The following is a 20,539-nucleotide window of genomic DNA, read 5'->3' as shown; positions in this document are numbered from 1 at the left end:
TATGGAGTTCTGACAAAATTTTTCGAAAACTGGAGTTTTTCAGCACATCATAATGTTGTTGTAACTTTTGAAATTAATAATAATAAAATGAAGTTTACGTCTGTAATGTCAATTATCATTTATTATTCGGAGATTAACTTTTCTTTCACTAAAGCCATAAAATTTGAGGAAAAGAAATTAAATGAGAAAAAAGAAATGCAACAAACACATTAACTACAGAAAACTATAGAGGTAAACAAGCCTCAGATAGCCAGATGCTAAAAAAGTATGACGACAAGTAAGAAAAATTCCCTGTGCCTTGCCAGGTATTTTAAACTTGTTGAATATCCAAATCTGCCCACTCTGACGACGTGCTCGTCATATGTGGTGACTCCCAGTCGTCTCCCAACTAGTCACGGCAACCCCCGAATCATTTCGATTCTGGTCCCCCTTATCGTTTTAGATTATTGACTAATAAAGTGACTTGTCATCTTTTACTTATTATTGTGCCCCTGTTTCTGTATTCCAAAGTTTAAATATTTTTTCTTCAAGTACAGTTGATTATTTTTCAAATCCAATTAATCGATTATTTTGTTACTATTAACATATCAATAATATGTTCTAATATACAATCATAGTAATAATATATTTCATGAACAAAATAATGATTGTTTTTATCAAACATATAGATTTTAAATGGAGAAAAAAAACATAAACGAATGAGAAGCTACCGTACCATTGGGGTTGGTGAGCTGAGCTAGCAGGGGGTGAAGCTTCCCAATTTTTTTTTTTTTTTTTAAATCTTACTGTACATAAATGTCATAATTTGTATATTGAGAAAAGTTCGAAATAACAAAAATTTTCGTAACTAAATCGGTTACAAAAAATTCTATGAGCAAAGACATATTCTTTTTCTGTGAAAATTTAAAATTCTTTTTCATTTTCATAATTATACACATTTTCTTATGTGTATTTTATAATAAAGCACAATATTTTTAGGCATATTTGGCAATTAGGAAATTAATTTTGATCTATGCTTGAGCTCCGTAAAAGTTAGTTAAAGCATTTGCGTGTTTTAGTAATTTCAAAATTTAGTTTTATTAGTTTCGCTTAAATAGTTCTCGAGATATGGCGAAATACGAAAAAAGTAAAATTAACATTAAAGGGTACAAACTTTAGACCGTTCTCCTCACCAAACTATTGGAACCATATTGCCCAAATTGCAGCTACCTATATTTTGGGGGTCAGAAGTCCTGGTTCGTCGAACAAAAGGGTATGCTTATCCAGAGAAAGTATGTTTTTGTGTGTGATTTCATAACTTAAAATATCGTCCATTTTTATTAATTAATCTTTGAGGACACCTTCTCGAACCATTAACATTGAGTCCTAGAATGAACATATTAAAACAAGTACAAGTTACAATGACAAAAAATAAGCATGCAAAGGACCGATTTTACTTTTTAATACTGAAAACGTTCCATTGTTTATGAAGAAAAAAATAATAGAATTTTGATTGAAAAATTACACTTTTTATAAATAGAATGCGTGTTCTTAAGTTATGCAATTTCCCAGCTCTCAATTCTTTGCCTAATCCGTTACCATGGTTTCAGCGAAACTTGCTTTTTTTTCCAGGCAAGTACGTTTAAGTAAAATATTGCAACATACTTGAGCGGTGGAAAATGCCAGATTTGCTGAAACCATAGTAACGCAGAGAAGAAAAATGTGGATGATAGGAAAATCGCTTGAGCTTGGTGTTTAATCTATTTATAAAGAGTATAATTATAGTAAATCATTAAAATTCTATTCGTTTATGAAGTCTGAAAAATATTGTTAACAATATAGTTTCGTGTTAATAATATCTAAAAGCTACCCAAACCACTACATCTGCATATACGACATGTTTCGTCATAACCGCTCTTAATATATATTTTTCGAATCGTTCTCAAAATCGAAGTAAAGAACCATACATAATAGCAGTCATAAATTATTTTTAGTCGAGGAAGAACAAATTGAGGACACTACCACATCAATTGAGGAAGTTGGGATAAAAAATATTAAAACTTGTTTTGTTGTTCGAGCGAGAAAAAAGTAGCTAAAAGGCAATCATTAAAAATATCTTCACTTTTTACCCGCTTGATGCTTTTATTTCTACTTTCATCAATAGTGATTCATCCGACTTCGATAGCTTTTTTTTCTTTGCTTAAATATTTTAAACTGTGAACGGTTATAATTAACTTTGACAAGGATTCTAAAAATATTTATTAAGAGTGGTGACTACAGAATACCCTGTATAGGAAGGCAAATTTTAAATGGAACTCAACTTATGTTCATTTTGAGAACAATCTTATTTTTCCTAGTTCCTATAAAATTTCCTATGAAGTTTTTTTCTTAACCCTATGTTATGCTGCGAAAATAAACTGGATTTTAAATAACATGTAAATGACCAATAGTTGGAACTAGCGTGCTGTCAGTAACGAAAATACTGAAATCATTACTTCTTTTGTAGTTTGAAGTGTAATGCTGTAGTTCTTGAAAAAAAGTACTGTTTGAGTAGTGCTATACAACACTAGTTTTCATAGATTCCTTACCTTTACTTTTAATGATAGTTTAGTGAAGAAATTTGGTTCAAACGTAATTAATTTTTAAATACGATTGGGGCAAATGTTATGCGGACGTCCATTATGTTCTTTACATAATTTTTTTTCTTGTCAGTAAGTTAACTTGAGCTTTAAATAAAAGCACAAATATTTGATAATTTTCTAGCATTTCTTAAAATAAATATTCGCTTTAATGTAGGCATAAAGAGTTAAAGGTCGAAAAAAAAGATCCTTAAAATTAATTATTTTTATTTATTTATTTTTTTTTTTAAATTTTGACTACCAGTGTAAATGGAATCTTTCTGAAAAATTCGTCTCCTAAAAGTAATTTATTAATGACTATATTTCGAAACCAGCTTGTAATCAGTACTTTTCTTTGCTTATTTTTTTGTTTACGTTTGTAAAAAAAGTATCCACTGAAATAAAAAACTTCCGATCACTGAAAATGACTATTATAAAATGGGAAAATGAGATCTACTACATTTTTTTTTAATGAATGAAATTGATCCATTATTCAAAAATGCCTTTGAGAAAAGTAAGCAAAATAAACCAGCATTTTCTAGAATTTAAAATATGAATTTTCAAAAATATGAAAGGTTATCGTTCCTGATCATGAGAATAAGCTTATCACATAGGCATATGCTTATTTTTAAATAATACCAAATAGAATTCTTGGAAAAAATATTTATTCTTAAATTATTTATTTTTCTAATCTAATCTTTTTCTAACTAAGTATAAATTATATAAAAAACAAATTTCCAACTGAGCAAAAATCAATAGTTTTAGTGTTTTTCTCCTCCACATCTTGTATTAATCAGTGGTGCAACCACATGGAAGTTGTTTCATAAATTTTTAAAAAAGCGATCTATATTTAATTTTTTTTAATAACAAATTTATGAAAATTCTTTCCATATACAGAANAAGCAACGACCTTCGCGCATTAATCTATCTCTTTTTTCAGAAACCGACATTTTTTCACAAATAAATTAATCATGTTCTGATTTACAAAATACACAATTAAATTTTACATTAGTAGCCAATGCTGAAGCTGTGGGAATATTCGATCTGAATTGTTTTTTGTTATTTATTACTTCCCTGGGATTATAATAATTATAGTGTTTATTTTTCTTAGCATTATCATGAAATAATGTAGATCAGTGTTCCCCAACCCCCGGTCCACGGACCGGTACCGGTCCGCGGTACAAATGGTACCGGGCAGTTCACTTCATTGAAACTGAATTTAAATTCCTAGGTTTATACCCCAAATTAAAAATATCTGGTAAGGAATGGATGTGAGACCCATTTGTCAACAAATCGGGCGAATCTAGCATGTGTGTGCAAGAAGATCAACGGCTGGAGATTGCAAATGACGACGGCAGCCTTAAAACTACGTTCGAGACAACAACTCTGCCGGTGTTCTGGATTAAAGACATGGCAGAATACCCCGAGATTGCCACCACAGCACTTAAATCCCTATTGCCATTTCCGACTACTTATCTGTGCGAAGCTGGGTTTTCTGCAGTAACAGCAACCAAAACAAAGCAACGGAATATACTGGACATAAGCAACACACTTCGGGAGTCATTGTATCCGATTACCCCCGGATGGAACATTCTCATTGCAAAGAAAAAAGCTCAGGGTTCTCATTGATTTAAAGCTCGAGTAAGTTAAAATGTTAAATCATTTTATATTTATTTTTTGGTGTAACTGCATTTTATTTTGAAGGCATGTTTAAATACAATTAAATTAAAATTAACAAATCGAAATAATCTAAAATATAAACAATCAACGCCCCCCCCCACACACACCACCAGCGGGCCGCGGTAAAATTATCAAACGTTGACGGGTCCGCGGTGATAAAAAGGTTGGGGAACACTGTTATAGAGTATTGACTAATAAAATGACTTGTCATCTATTACTTATTATTGTGCCACAGTTTCTGTATTCCTAAGTTTAAGCACTTTTTTCTTCAAGTGCAGTTGATTATTTTTCAAATACAAGTAATCGATTATTCTGTTACGATTAACACATCAATAAAATGTTCTAATATACAATCATAGTAATAATGATTGTTTTTGATGAATGATGATCAAACATGTAAATTTTAAATTTAGGAAAAAAAAAAAAAAAGGAATGAGAAACTACCGTACTATGGGGTTTGGTGAGCGGAGCGAGCAGGGGGCGAAGCCTCCCAATTTTATTTTTTTTACAAAATCTTACTGTACATAAATAACATAATTTGTATATTAAGAAAATTTCGAAATAACAAAAGTTTTCATTACTAAATGGGTTACAAAAAATTCTATGAGCAAAGACATGCATTCTCTTTCTGTGAAGATTTAAATTTTTTTTTCATTTTCATAATTATACACATTTTTAAAGTGTATTTTACAATAAAGCACAATATTTTTAGGCATATTTGACAATTGGGAAAGTAAATTTGATCTATGTTTCAAATCCGTAAAAGTAATTAAGGCATTTGCGTGTTTTAGTAATTTAAAAATTTTGTTTTATTAGCTTACAAGTTACAAGGACGAAAAAATAAGCATGCAAAGTACCAATTTTATTTCTTAATAATAAAAATGTACCTTTGTTGATGAAGAGAAAATAATTGAATTTTGATTGAAACATTACACTTTTTTATAAATAGAATGTGTGTCTTAAAGTTATGCAATTTCCTAGCTCTCCATTCTTTTCTAAATCCGCTACAATGGTTTCAGCGAAACGTGCCTTTTTTCCCCCACGGCAGTACGTTTCGGTAAAATATTGAAATATACTTGAGTTGTGGAAAATGCCAGATTTACCGAAACCATGGTAGCGCAGAGAAGAAAAGTATGGATAGTAGGAAAATCGCTTAACCTTGATACTTAATCTATTTATAAAGAGTGTAACTATAGAAAACTTCCTTAAAACTACTTTTAATGACAGTTTAGTAAAGAAACATGGCATAAATGTTATTAGTTTTTAAATCCGATTGGTGCAAATGTTGTGCGAACGTAATGAAAATGTCCATTGTGTACTTTGCTTAGTTCTTGTCAGTAAGTTAAGTGGAGCTTTAAACATAACTTAACTGGAGCAATAAAAGCATAGATATTAGATAATTTTCTAACAAATCTTAAAGTAAATTAATAGCTCTTTAAATTAATTAATTTATTCCTTTAAACCATTTTTTACGAATTTTTTCTTCCAATATTCAACTTGTCTTTTCCTTTCTTTTTTATTTAAATTTTGACTATCAGTGTAAATAATCAGTGTAAATTGGAAAATTCGTCTCCTAAAAGTAATTTATTAATAACTATATTTCGAAACCAGTTTGTAATCAGTAAATTTTTTGTAAAACACATTTTTTGTTTACATTTGTAAAAAAGTAACTGTAGTCAACTGAGGGAAAAAAACAAGTTCCGATCACTGAAAATGACTAGTATAAAATGTGAACATGAAATCTACTCCGTTTTTTTTATTTATTTCTTTCTTTTAAATTTTTTTTTTAATGATATGCAGTTGATCCATTATTCAAAAATGCCTACGAGAAAAGTAAGCAAAACAAATCAACATTTTCTAGAACCTAAAATATGAATATCCAAAAGTATGAAAAATTATCGTTCCTGGTCATAAGAATAGGCTATTCATGTTTAGGCATATGATTATTTTTAAATTAATACCAAATCGAATTATTGGAAAAAATATTTATTCTTAAATTATTTATTTTTCTAATCTGATCTTTTTCTAACTAAGTATAAATTATATGAAAATCAAATTCCCAACTGAGCAAAAATCAATATTAGTGTTTTATTCCTCCACATCTTGTATTAATCAGTGGTGCAACCACATGGAAGTTGTTTCATAAATTTTTAAAAAAGCGATCTATATTTAATTTTTTTTAATAACTAATTTATGAAAATTCTTTCCATGTATAGAATTGTTTTTCGTATTTTTAAATATATGTAAGCTGAAATTGAGTATTTCAGTTTCAAAGAAACCGTTTTTGTTTTTTTTTTTGTTATGTTTAGCAATTTTAAAACATATCTAACATATATAAAAACATATATAAAATAATTATATAAAATATTTTAAACATATATAAAATAATTTAGGTGTTAAAAATAACTAAAGCAACAAATCTCAGAAGTAAAAATAACTTAAAAAATTGATTTCTACCATAAATTGATTATTTTTGTATTGGTATTTGAGTTACATTAAGAAATATTGGTGTCTAAAATCTCAGTTTATTCGTATAATTTCATATATATAGGATTTGCTTAAAATACTTACAATTTGAATCACCATTTAGTAAAATAATTTCATAACAGATGGCAGCATCGCATTTCAATCTTACTCTTTTCGCCTGCACATTTTGAATACCTACCCCTAACTTGAGCAGAAATGAGTTTAGTAATGTATTTTCAATACAAATAGAAAGATTCCTAAAATAAATTTCACTATAACAGATGGGAGAATTTCTTTTTTGAGAAGTTAACAAAATAAAAAGCTAAAAAGATATATAAATAAATACAATAAGTTTTCTAACATAAATCCTTTCTCTATTGGCATTTTAATTACACTAAAAAAATAATTGAGAATTAAAAGCTCATTTAAATACTTTTATGTTTAAAATAAGTAATATTTGAACTCTCTATTTAGTTTAGAAATTTTATAACAGATGGCAGCATCACAATTTTAGCTCATGCTACCTTCCTGTAAGTTTTGAGATAAGTGTCGCCATCTTATCCGTTATTAGCAGACTTAAATCTCACACAATTCAATGCACAAATTGCATTATAGTTTAATTATAAAATTATAAATTAAATCACAGTTAATAGAATTAAATCACAGTTAATAAATTAAATCACAGTTAATAAAATTCTAAAAACAACAAAAAAAAAATTATCGTACATTGTAAATGTAAATAAAATTTTGGCTTCTATAATTGATAAATAATTCAAAGTATATATTATTTATAAAAATTTCCCAAAAAATTGAAAGATTAATGTATTTAACTTCAATGATTTTTGTTTATTTAATGTTTAAAACGACATAAATTTAAAAAAATTTTTTTTTTCATTTGTTTTTGATTTATTTTTTAGTTTCGATCTTAAATTTAGAAATTCAAATTTTTTTTCATACTTTGAAGACAAAAAAAAAAAAAAAAAAAAAAAAAAAAAAAAAAAAAAAAAAAAAAAAAANAAAAAAAAAAAAAAAAAAAAAAAAACACTAAAAAAAGCAACATTTTCCAATTCAGAGCAGTACTTTATTAGTGAAATAGTTTACACAATGATTAACCTTTCATAAAAAGAGGCAATGAACGCCAGAGATCCACGTCATAGTATAAAACAGGGCCGGATTTAAGCTTGGCGGGGCCCTAAGCTACTGAAAATGATGGAGCCCTTTTAAGTTCAATTCTATTTCAATCCACCTAAAGTAAACTGTCGTGTTTTTTATTGCTGAATATTAACATTATATTATTAAAAATTTGATATTATTGCTTGATTGTTAAATATATTGATTGTGATGGGACTATAATGTAGAGCCTTTCTATTATTACACATATTTTTTGAACGAGGAAAAAAACAGAAACTCANTAAAATGAAGTAAGAAGGGTCCCATTTTGTACATCTTTGAAACCTGTTACTCGCCAAACTCAGTGTGACACAAAGGTTAATAACAATTTACCGCTCTTACACCCGCCTTAGTGTATTTGCATAAAAAAATTTTCTGCCTTTATACTATGGTGTAGGTATGGTGTGCTTGGTGGGTGGGTTCTAATGTCACTTGCCATATTAGCACCGAGCTGATTTAAGGCAGAGGGTGACTTGTTTTTCAGTGGCGCCATCTATGGCCAAGAATTCGACTTCTGCCACACCAAAAAAGAAACTTGATCAAATTTTGAAAATTTTTATCCGAATTAAAAATAAAGGGAAAAATAACGACTAATTTTATAATTGTTTGGCATTTACTTTTATTAATTATTTTCTTAAGAAGATCGCTGATACACAACTATCTTACCTTTGATTTTAGCGCCAAATGGTTGTTTATAAAAAAGATGGCGTGTATTCTAGATATTGCAAACTAAACTAGATTTAAGTTTCTCCACATATGTTAGAATGTTAATTCAGAGTGAAATTAATTAGATGCAGCATCGGTTTGCGTATCGCATTCGTTAAAATATATTTTTTCTTATCTACGTTTTTTATTTAACCTAGATTTATTATTTGCCTATGCATTTTATAGTAACCCTGATTATTTTTCTTTTGTGTATCTGGCAACTTCGTTTCATAATTAGTTAAGGTTCCATATTACTTTGGGCCACTCTTTATGTTACGTAAGAAATAAACCAAATCTTTCTATTTAAAATAATATAGAATGTGTCACATAGGAGAATTCCTATTTGACGGGTAAGGCTTACTCAAAATAGAATGGGAAAAAACTTTTCATGAATAAATGTCATGTTTCAATAGACAATTAGGATTCATATCCATGATGACGTAACGTGCAGGTATCCAATTGTATCGTAAATATTTGCACGATTCGAGTATGAGATTCGAAGCGGATGAGAACTTGATTGGTGAAATATATTTACACGCGAAAAATTCGCCAACCAGGTTCTCGTTCGAATTCCAGTATTCACACGGATGGTTGACTGAAGTAAACATTAACAAACTTCCTAAAACCGGAAGAAATTTAGAAAACTTCCGGTGTATCCCTCCGCTCATGTCGTGCTTAAGAGGTGATGTGTAAACAGGCTTGATATTCTAATTTTATTGCAATTTTTTTTATCAAATTTAAGCGAATTTTACCATTTATAAGTTCTCTGTAATTTATAAATTCCAACAGGTTATGAGCCGAAAGCAAATTTAAGAAAAATAATATCACAGCACAGAAAAAGTGAAAGGTTTGCCACGTTCGAATTGAAAGAACGCTACAAGTATAATAATATTGGCGCACTTTTCCAAACTTAAAGCGAATCTCTATTCTTAAAGCGAATTTTAACCCCTAGCGCCAACTGAGCTTATCTTTATACGGTCAATACGCGATATTTTCGGATACAGATATATTTCACCATCTTTTGCTGACGATCGGAGATGCGTGAATCTCATGTAGTGAGAATGGCAACTCCATGTTGTTTTAAAATATCGTTCTTTAGATTTTAGTTACCAGCGTTAACGGAACATCAGCCATCTGTTAAAGAACTTTCTAACAATTTTCCAGCTTAGTGAATACATTTCTTGTTCCTTTTACTGATTACAGCAAACAATACATTTCTATTTCATTCTTATTTAAAAGGTAGGAGCTATATAAGGGGCAATTTTCTTCAAATCAGTTCTGTTGGACCTTAATATCTGAAGTTGTAAAAATTTTTTCGCTTTGTCATAGGCATTCTAATTAAGTTTCCACCAAAAATTTGTTTGGTTTTCGTGTTATATTTAAATTATTTAATTATGTTTAATTATAACTCAATTCTTACAACAAATTTTTTTTTTAATTCTTTCGACAACTGCTGAAATTATTAGGAGTAAATTGAAAACTTTGCTGGTTTTGTTTAGTACTACTACATTTAGTTTATTATTCAGTCAGAATTAACTTATGAAATTTTGCTAGTTATATTGTGTTTAAATCCGATACAAAATGTATCAGGTTTTTGTTAATGATATTGTAACGAATTTTTAAGCATTTGAATTTTGAAAATAGTTTGTTATCAGACTAAATATCTAAACAAACAATTTAATTCGAAAATTTGCAAGAAAATCGTGTAACTTAGAGATAAAATAACGCTTAATACATTTCTTAAGTAAAAATCTATTTGGCAACATTTTGACGACTTGGCAATAATTTTGAAGATATGGCGACCATTTGGCGACAAAATGATAGTTCTGAAAAATTTGAGTTTCGAAGCGATAAGACGGATTGGAGTTATTCTGGTCTTTTAGTCTTATTGTCTAGAATCATGTGCAAAGTTCCGGGTTCCGTCGTCAATCTCATATAAATAGGGACGTGCCTTAATAAAGCATTAATATGTTAGTAATTGCAATAGTCTTCTGATTTGTGAGTTTCTTATGAACTGTCTGAGGTTTAAACCCATGATTTGTTGAATACTAGCCGGTTATTCGTGCCGTAATTTAGACCTGAAAATTGCTATATTTTCTGGAAGATTCTACCAATAAAGTTTTGGAGTCCAATCTACGCTAACCCCTGTGCTCGTATAGTATTCAGATGTATTAGTATCGGTTTGTCAGTGATATTGAAAAAATGGGTACTCTCTCATTTGTAAATTGTACGTGGTAACCAATAGTTTTCTATGATGCTCTGGTTGTATCGGATATAGTTTTAGATTGATAACTTTTATAATCCTTTGCGAAATGTTATTTTGCAGAATATTATGTGTAAACTATATCAAAAGTGAGAAAAAATAGCATGAAACAAGTTAACATCATCATACTTGGCATGGAGGGCATGACAAGGTGGGCCAAGGTATTCTGTTGAAAATTCTTTCAGGAGAATCTATTTTTTGACTTAAGCTGCAAGTTTCTTAGCCCAATCACAGAATGAGAGCCATCGTTGTATTGGCAAAAAATTTGGCAGCGAAAAAATTTGATACAAAAATCTTCTTTACTGCATTCTGGCGTGATATGAGCAACTTATTATTTAAAGGATTTGCAATTTTCTCAAGGATTATTCTATCAGCTTATAATAAGAAGTGTTTGTGAAACAAAAATTATTTTTCTTAATGCACATTATATATATAATCTGTAACCGTGTTGAAAGTGGGATTTAAGCAGGCATCCCGATTTTGACGAAATTAGTTCTGTTTTCCAGGTTAAGAACTCTGAATTGCTCTTTACTGGAGAAGAGTAAGAATCTATCATATTGGCGTGTTGTTGATTAATTCACGGCGTCTGTGTAGATTTGTTTGTTTTTCTACTACATTAGCTCTCTAATGATCTCTTTTTATACTATCCTTATTAATATTTTTATTTTATAACCGTCATTTAACAGCCAACCCAATTTTTTGAGTGTTACGACTATTAATGTTCAATTCCGTAGCCTTTTACAATTTTGAACCTAATCCAGAAGAAAAGGGAACTCCTGAATCATGTATTGAGAGAACTTAGCCTTCGTGGAAGACTTTTGATGGAACTAACCCGCATTTGCGCTACGTGGAGAGGAAGAACACGAGAACCTTCTACAGATAGCCTGACGGCAAAGGGACTCTAACCCATGATCCGTCTACCACTGAGTATATATCAAATCAGTTCTGTGGTCGGTGCAAGTCGGGTGCAGATTCGTTTCGACCAGCCATCGCTGGGGAATCGTACCCGATTCATCTAGTTGGAAGGCGAAAGCTCTATCGCCTGAGCTATCGCGGCTTATCCTTATTAATACGTCATAATAGTCATAAAAATTATTTCTAGTCCAGATTATTATTGTTACTGAAGATTTATATCCTCACAAACAATAAGGATTTAGCTCGATAAGTAGCACTGTTCTGTTTTGATAACCTCTGATCATGAGATAAATCCAGGTTTTACCTTAGAGGAATGATTTCTGATCTTAGATCTTTTTGATCTTAAAGGAGTTAAGAGTTTTGCCCGGTTCTGAGTATCTTCCCTCTTGATATGCGTCTATGCTGCAAATGCTGTGGAGTAAGAAATATTTACATCCAAGGCTGAACAAAGGTTTTACGGGTACCAGGACAAAATTTATCGACTGCTCCATCTTCAAAGAAGAAAAGGACTCATTTTCATGTTTTGTTAAATGTTTGGATATCCTTTATACAGAATTGTAGTTTTTATCAATAAAATGAAATGAATATCGATAAATAAATAATCGATATAATGAAATTCTCTGCCATTTTCTTTTGAAAAACATTAATAAAAGAGTTTTGTTAAGTGAAAGCATTGCTAATTCAAATAGTGAAAGCATTGCTATCGTTATTTTAAACAATCAATAACTCTAGAGATGTGGACAATTAATGAAAAGATAAATAACATCAAGAGGGAGTATAGCTTTGTTGGTAAGGGAAAGATGTGCTACTTGGAAAACTAACTTTCATCAATATCCATACAAATAAAAACTCCGATGAATTTTGTTTCCCAAATAGCACATTTCATCCTCTCCAACAAAACTTTTCCCTCTCTTTAGGTTGTTTCTCTTTTCACTGATGTCCACATCTCTAGTGTTATTGATTGCTTAAAACAATGGTTGCAAGAATTTCACTGCTACTTTATTGAAATTAACGATATTATCTCCCTTGTCAATTCCTGTGTTCAGCAATCTGGCTTTCAAATCAATGGTAATTTCTATAAACACATTCTATAAACAAATGAGAGCCATGGACAGCCATCTATCTTTCTTTCTTTGACATATTCATTCTTTATGACATATTCATGCATTATTTAGAAGAAAAGCTCATATTCTCTCGGTGGAAAAGATGTATTGGCGATGCGTTTGTCTTAGTAGACAGAGATACTGACTTTCAGGTACTTTCCACTGTCAACTAAATTGACTCCAACATTCAATTTGCTATGAATGCGGAAATTAATTTTACTTCATCATTTTTCGATGTTCATGTAACTAAATATCCTGATCCTTTTTACACCTCTAATTATCGTAAACATTTTGCTATCTGTTTGCCCCTTCATGCATATTCTAATCACCCTGATTGTCAGAAAATTTATGATTTTCATACTTTTGTTTTCCGGACACTAAACCTTTGCTCTGACTCTTCTCCTTTAAACTCCAAACTTAACTTCCGCCGTTCGCTTACTGCTAACCGCGGATTTAACCTTGCTATAATTGATTCAGTTTTTGCTAAACTTGCGAGACCCTAACGCCCTTATTCTGATCCATACAGAGAACTCTTTTCATTGTTTTTCTTTTCCTTCATTTGTCATAAAATTGCTGATATTCTCTCCCGTTTTGGTTTTAAAGTCATTTTTATGCCTAATTGTCAGAAATTTTCTGCCTTTCATACCTTTGTTCTGACTCTTCTTCTTTAAACTCCAAACTTAACTTCCTCCGTTCGCTTGCTGCTAACCGCGGATTTAACTTTGCTATAATTTATTCAGTTTTTGCTAAACTTGCGAGACCCTAACGCCCTTATTCTGATCCATAGAGAAAACTTTTTTTATTGTTTTTCTTTTCCTTCATTTGTCATAAAATTGCTGATATTCTCTCCCGTTTTGGTTTTAAAGTCATTTTTATGCCTAATTGTCAGAAATTTTCTGCCTTTTTATACCTTTGTTCTGACTCTTCTTCTTAAAACTCCGAACTTAACACCCTCCGCTAGCTTAACACTCACCGTGGATTTAATTCATCTTTAGTTGATTCAGATCTCGATAACTTCACTAGACCTAAACGCCTCACACTTTCTAATTCTTACAGATAACTTGTTATTTTACAGTTCTTTTCCCCACCTGTTTGTTATAAAGTTGCTAATATCTTCCCCTGGTTTGGTTATAAAATCATTTTTAGACTTGTTATCAAAAATGTAATTCTCTTAAAGATCCTGTTATTTTTGATAAAGGCTGGGGCATTTACCCTATTCCTTGGTTGCATTGGACAAATTAGACGCCTTTTAAAATTTACATTTAAGGAACTTGATAGATATGTCCGTTATATAGAATAAGAAAAACCATCAATTGCTGCACATTGTTAGAATTTTGGTCATAAATTCTACGGAAGAAAAACTGTAATTGCATTTATCTGAAGGAGCTTTCTTCTACGTCCGCATGCAATCAGAATGCTCTGATTGGAGGTTGAGTTTGATCCCAAAAAGGCTATAAATACAAGCTAACCCTTAACTTAGATGTTCTTTTCCATTAGTCCTTTTTCAGTGTAAGTTTCTAGTGTGTAATGTACTAATATGTCGTTCTGATATCCATTTATCTCTGAATTAGATTTCAATAGCTAATTTAATTTCGACGATGTCAAAATTATTTCCACTCTAATCTCATCAGCTCATCTTGATGCCTCGAAATATTTATTCATATCATTGTTGATTCCATTGTTAACGACATTAGTTTCAAACCACCTCTCCATAGATCATGGAAATGTATTTACCCTGATGTGACCCTCTCTACCACAGTGGTTTTTCTTGTTCTTTTTCCACGTTTATTTTTATTCTTTTTTCGGTTACTAAGGTTTTTTTTAGTTTTTTTTCTCACCACTATTTTCTATTTATCACTGACAACTTTACGTTTTGTATTTCACGTCACTTTTTTTTTCTTTTCAATCACGTCTGTCATACAAGTCTTAAAATGGGCGTCTATTTTTGAGATCTTGAAACATGTTGACTGATATTTCCAATCTGTATGTATATTTTGGAAGGGAATGAAATTTCTTAAGTAATAGCTTCAAAGTCAGCCTTCTCTATCCTCAATGCTTTTTAGCTGGTGTTTATAATATAGTTTACGTAATTTTTTACGTTTAATAGTAAGTGTATGGTTATAAAAAGTGCTCATTTTAGAAATTATATTAACATTTGAGGCTGACAAAAGAAATAATTCAAAAGAAGCATCATTCTTCCCAAAATAAAGGAATTTAGTTTATTATGGTTCGCACGGTCCAGAATTCAAATATTTATTTATAAGAACTTAAGTAACAAGCATAGTACTTATAGAATTCTTAAGACTTTCTTGTTTTATTAATGGCCAAAACTTATTTGTTAATACATTAATTTTTCAATTTTTATCGATTTCAGAAATAAAAGAAAATTCCAAAATAGATTATTTTATAATAATTAATTTTTTTTCTTGAAATAATTAGGGGGTAGAACGAGTCCTTCTATTATAAAAAAACCATTGACAAAAGGGTTTGTCATTTTTTTGAGAAAAAATATGAATGAAATTCAATTCACAACAGTAAATTTTTCTTCTTCAAAAACGTACAAAATGCAAGTTTGTATTTGTTAAAAATATGTACAAAATATTTACTTCAGACTCCTTCAAAAAATAATTTTTTGAAAAATTTAAATTCGTACATTTTTATCACTAAATATGGCACAAATGGTATAAATTTTTAAACTTTTCTATAAAAGGTATGTATCTAAAAATAAACTAGTAATTGCTATTAACGATTTTGATAAAACACGGTTTAAGTGATAATACACAGAAAAAGTAATTGCTAACAAAATAAACTTTTAAATAAGGACATCCATTTACTTTATGAACAAGTAAGATTATTAATAATATTATCATTAATTTGTGTTAAGTTAGATAAGGTAATGAATGAATAGTTGCAAAATCATTTTTAAACGAATTGAGTTAAGAGGTTTCCTCCTCATTCTAAACCTTTTGTTTCGAAATAAATTACAGCATTTCCTTTATTTAATTAAATATGTTTTCGTAAAAAAAGTAACGCACGTTCAAAAATTATCAGTATTTGCCTAATTGAATAAAACTTCTTTAATAACTAAATTACCTCATTAAGTTTTATTCGTTTTTCGTATTCTGTCTGTTTCGTTTCATAATCTTCGCCGAGATGGAAGAAATGAAAAGTACCATTAAAAATGTCATTGTATTCGAAGAACATAAAATGGAATTTACAAACAAAAAGCTACATACTTTATTCACAGCAGTTTATTACAGCTTATCATAATTTATTTCACCATCCGGGTACATTACAGAACATGCATTTAAATGATCTAATGATCGAACAAGAATTTATTACAGTAGGTGTGTTTTAATTATGAAATCAGTGATAATGTAAAGAAAACTGAGAAAACAGCTTCATCTACAGACATACGGACGATAATGAGAGGTCGACTTTACGAATAGCTTCATTTCCTTTTCTGAAACAAAATAGAATATTTAGTGCATATTATAATATCAATTTACACTAAATAAAATTACAGTTCATTTATCAGTATTAACGCTATTTTTCGAAGCTCTGTCGCCAAACCATAATTTAAGCGCCTCATACTTGAAGCAATGCGATTGGTTTTAAACTATATACATAATCTTGCCGTGAAGAATGACCTGTGCTTTGGAACAGACAAAGAACTTAAATATTTAAAAAGTTATTAAACCTTTTTAAAGAAATAACCAAGTCTGTTACATTTTTCTACCTAGGTAAATTATCGAAATCACTACATTATTCTCAGTTTTTGCAAATTTTCATGAGCCCAAGTAATACAGCATCTTAGTAAGTTTTTAAATATTAAAAAAATTAGACCATAAACGCTTTTTATTTTCATAAAACTGTGGCTTTTCTCCATATTGACGTTTTGTGACATTTTCGAAATAGGCGTAGACAGCACTGGCTTCAGATAGGCTAAACTTGACCTAACAGTCATGGTTAGCAGTTACAAACTCACAGCGGTTATAAAAATAGCATATTAGTCGCAAAAAAGCATTATTTCGTATTACATTGGAGTATTCGAAAGACAGCCTTATTAGGAATCGAAGAGCTGAATTGAAGATAATTTTAAATAAGCTTAAATCAAGGCTGCATCGGGAAATGGATGTGTCCCATTAGTACTCAGTTTGTAGCTGGTGAAGTATTGAATAAAATTTATACTTAAATAAATAAATAAAATTTATAGTTTTCCCCGGCTGAAAACTAGCACCAGTTTAGTATCGCCTTATTCGACTTCTTAGTAATTACACAGTTATTACTGGCAACAAATTTCAGGACGTTTAAAAAAGGCTTTTCACAGGAGAAAAAAAAATCAGTTTTTCTCATAAAGTTCTATAAATATTGTTATTATTTTGTTCTTTAAATTTTACTATTTTTGACAAGCAACAAATTTAGTTTGCATAATACGCGTCATAGAAGAGTTAAAGTTTTATGCGCTAAATGATTCATTCAGTTTTAAAGGACTGTATATTTACATGTATAAGACAAAAAAAGACGAATGGTGCATGGGAAGATACAGGCACGTACTACAGATCTGGTACGTACGACACATGTTCAATTATATGCAAACTTGTTTACCCGATTAACACTCCAATTGTAAACTAATTCCGTCCGTATGTTTCTATCAAAATCCACCACAACAGCAATTGTGTGTTTCTGCCTTGTTATTGGAGATACATAAACAAATGAAAGACCAAGTTTATATACCCCCAATACCGATTTGTGAATTTCAGTATTTATGTACACACATAGCCAATAACAATGCAGAAAAACATCACTACTACTGTGATGGATATTGATAGAAACATGTTGAACATGTTGATATTGTTGTAAACATGTCATTGAATGTGTAGTCGAAATTGGTTCACTATTGGGATATGTGTATAGCAAAAACGATGGTTGCACATATTGAACATTTGCAGTATGAACCAGACACTCTAAGAGTATATGTTTCCAAGTATTACTCGTCTTAAGGTCTGGTTTCTTAGGACAAGCGCCTTATCTGGGCGTCAGCGGGACGTCAACGTCCCGCTGACGCCAACAAAATACTGGTTTGTTAGCTCAAGACCTGGTTTCTTAGAACTAGCGCCTTATCTGGGCGTCAGCGGAAAGTTGACGTAGAGCTGACGCCAAAAAAATACTTTTTTGTTAGCTCAGCGTGAGCAGTCGGTCCAACGCAGACATTATCTCTCATTGCGCATGCGTTAATAACGTAAACAAATATTTATTTTGAATTTGTATTGATTTTGTTATTGTCGACCAGTGTTTTAGAGAACAAATAATGACTTTGTCCAAGAAAAAACACATTATAGCTGAGCTAAATGAAGAGTGCTATGTTTAATGAAGAAGCTATGTTTAATGTCAAAATCAAAATCTTGGCTGATTTCAATGTGCTGTTGGATGTTGTCCGCCATTGCTTCTGTGGTTAACGTCACGTTGTAATCCAACTGCAGTTGAGTTGGACGGCAATTGTAGTTCAAGATGAGCGTTCGATGACGTATACTATCAAACTCACAAATGGACCAATCAGAGGTTAGCGCTGATTTCCAGCTGACGGCGTCCTGTCCTAAGAAACCAGGCCTTTTGTGTGTCGTGTGCTTGCAAATAAACAGGTCTTTGAAATTAAATGAATCATTTAGTCCAACTCTTTATTATAGTTATTCTGAGAGCAAGACATATCTCATAAGATATATCACAAAATAGCAGTCTAAAATTGTGAATCAGTTCTGTTGCCAATAAATTATTTCTTATTTATTCATTTATTTGTTTCAGTAAGAACTTTGCTTTGCGATTAACTGAACAATTTAGAATAAAATACAGGCATTATAACGCATCTTGATATTATTATATGATTGTTAATTCATCAGCAATTGTTTACTTGTTATAAATTTTGAAAAAGAGGAACCAATTTTAAATGCATTTGTTGATTGTATGTTACATTCCAGAGAATAAAAACAACACGCCTTGATAGCATCCAGGATTGCTCCACCCATATCTTTAAACTGAGGTATAATCGACTGTCCAACTAATTGCGGAATAAACAGTGAAGACATTTTATGTATCTGTCAACGAGATTCTTAGCTGTTCCGAATATTACTATTGCTGAAATCAAATAAAAGGAAGCAAAAGGTCTGATTTTTTGGAACAGATACTCGTAACAGGTATTTATTGTTTTGGATTTTAGTAAAAATTCTTAAAATTCTTGTTAAGAAAAATGAGCGTTACTTCTATTTTAAGGGCTTTGGATCTAAGAGTAGTGATATAACGATACAAAAAAAAGTTTTAGTTTCTTTTAAAAATTTGATTTATAACTAATTTTGACTCTTTATGACTAAGGTTGACTGATAACTTAAGACTTTTGGTAAAAGCAATAAATGGTTAAGCTGGATTTCTTTATATTAAAATAATAAATCTGGATATTGCTTTTCTAAAACTAAGTTAAAAACAAGTTCTTTTTAAAACTTGTTAAGATAAAACAGATCCCTTCATTCTGCATGCTATGATCACAATTTTTATGGTTATTCTTGAATATATTTTTCGAATAAATTTTCCTTCCTCACAAAGAGTTAAATGGTTAAGGTAGATTTATTTAAATAAAAATAATAATTCTGTACTTAGCTTTTCTAAAATTGTCCTAAAATCAAGTTTTTCTAAATTTTTTTCTTAATATTCATCATAGTATTTGTATTTTTGAACTTCTTTAAAAAAACTGAGTCTTTATTTAAAAAAAAGTCTGTTTTTAATCGGCATTGATAAACACGAGAAAAAAATCGACCTAGTTTAGAAACCTCAGTTGTACTTTAAGCATCATAATGAATCCAAAATAACTGAAACATTCTTTTACTAAATGCGAAACAGCCTTTATTTATTATTCATCACAATTTTTATGAACAGAAAACTGAAAGTAAAATTCTTACTACTGTAAAATAATGAAAATAAAAGCGACTGCGTATGTCAATAATGACGTTCATTTTCTTTTCCTTAATATATATTTTGTTCCAGCTACTTTCCCTTAGGGATTTTTTTCAATACAATGTTTCCCCTCACTCCTAACTTTTTTTTTGGGGGGGGGAGTAAAAGGTGTAAATATTAATGTTCACTTTCAGGAAATGCTAAGGAAAATATATATTCTTAGAATATTCCAGAACATCATGCTTTAATGTATTCAGCAAACAAGTATTTTTTGTGATTTCAAATATTGTAATTTCGGAACAGAGTAACAGAATTGATGCGGAATGTTTTTTTCCCTTTTAAACTCTTACCGTTTTTAAAAAAAGATTTTATTTGAAAAGTAACTGTAATTTACATGCATTTCAGTTTTGGTAAGAATTTTTCTTGTCTACAAAAAAACACTGTTTTGGCATAAAATGTCAACAATAAAATATTCCAGAGACATTAAATGTGACATAATATTCAAAATTTAAGCATTATGTAATAAATAATCATAATTTATCTTTACCGCTTTCGCTATTATCTTCTCTATAAAAAAACTTTAAATGTCATGATTTAAATAAAAGATGTCCAAACTCATTATGGATATTTTTAAATATATACATAAAAGAAAAAGAAATTTTTGTTGTTTCGAACAAAAAATAAAATTAAATAAATTA

At 30.1% G+C, this 20,539-nt stretch overlaps 1 protein-coding gene and 1 long non-coding RNA gene across 4 annotated transcripts in view; one reads left to right on the top strand and one right to left on the bottom strand.

Annotated features, from left to right (window-relative positions):
* Positions 1–20,539, top strand: part of LOC139425027 (uncharacterized) — a 152,161-nt gene that overhangs the window by 64,209 nt on the left and 67,413 nt on the right. For all 3 annotated transcript variants that reach the window (XR_011636205.1, XR_011636206.1, XR_011636207.1), the window contains exon 2: positions 18,875–19,090. This is a non-coding gene — a long non-coding RNA (uncharacterized lncRNA). The remainder of the gene's footprint in view (positions 1–18,874; positions 19,091–20,539) is intronic.
* Positions 16,113–20,539, bottom strand: part of CCA (Crustacean cardioactive peptide) — a 123,511-nt gene continuing 119,084 nt past the window's right edge. The window contains exon 4 of the mRNA XM_071177855.1: positions 16,113–16,362. Within this exon, the coding sequence (XP_071033956.1) occupies positions 16,351–16,362 (12 nt within the window). The 3' untranslated portion in view covers positions 16,113–16,350. The remainder of the gene's footprint in view (positions 16,363–20,539) is intronic.

This window comes from Parasteatoda tepidariorum, chromosome 2, assembly GCF_043381705.1.
Source record: "Parasteatoda tepidariorum isolate YZ-2023 chromosome 2, CAS_Ptep_4.0, whole genome shotgun sequence".
In the NCBI taxonomy this organism is placed as follows: domain Eukaryota; kingdom Metazoa; phylum Arthropoda; class Arachnida; order Araneae; family Theridiidae; genus Parasteatoda; species Parasteatoda tepidariorum.
Note: the sequence above shows the minus strand (reverse complement) of the source record. Positions and strands in the feature narration are given on the sequence as shown.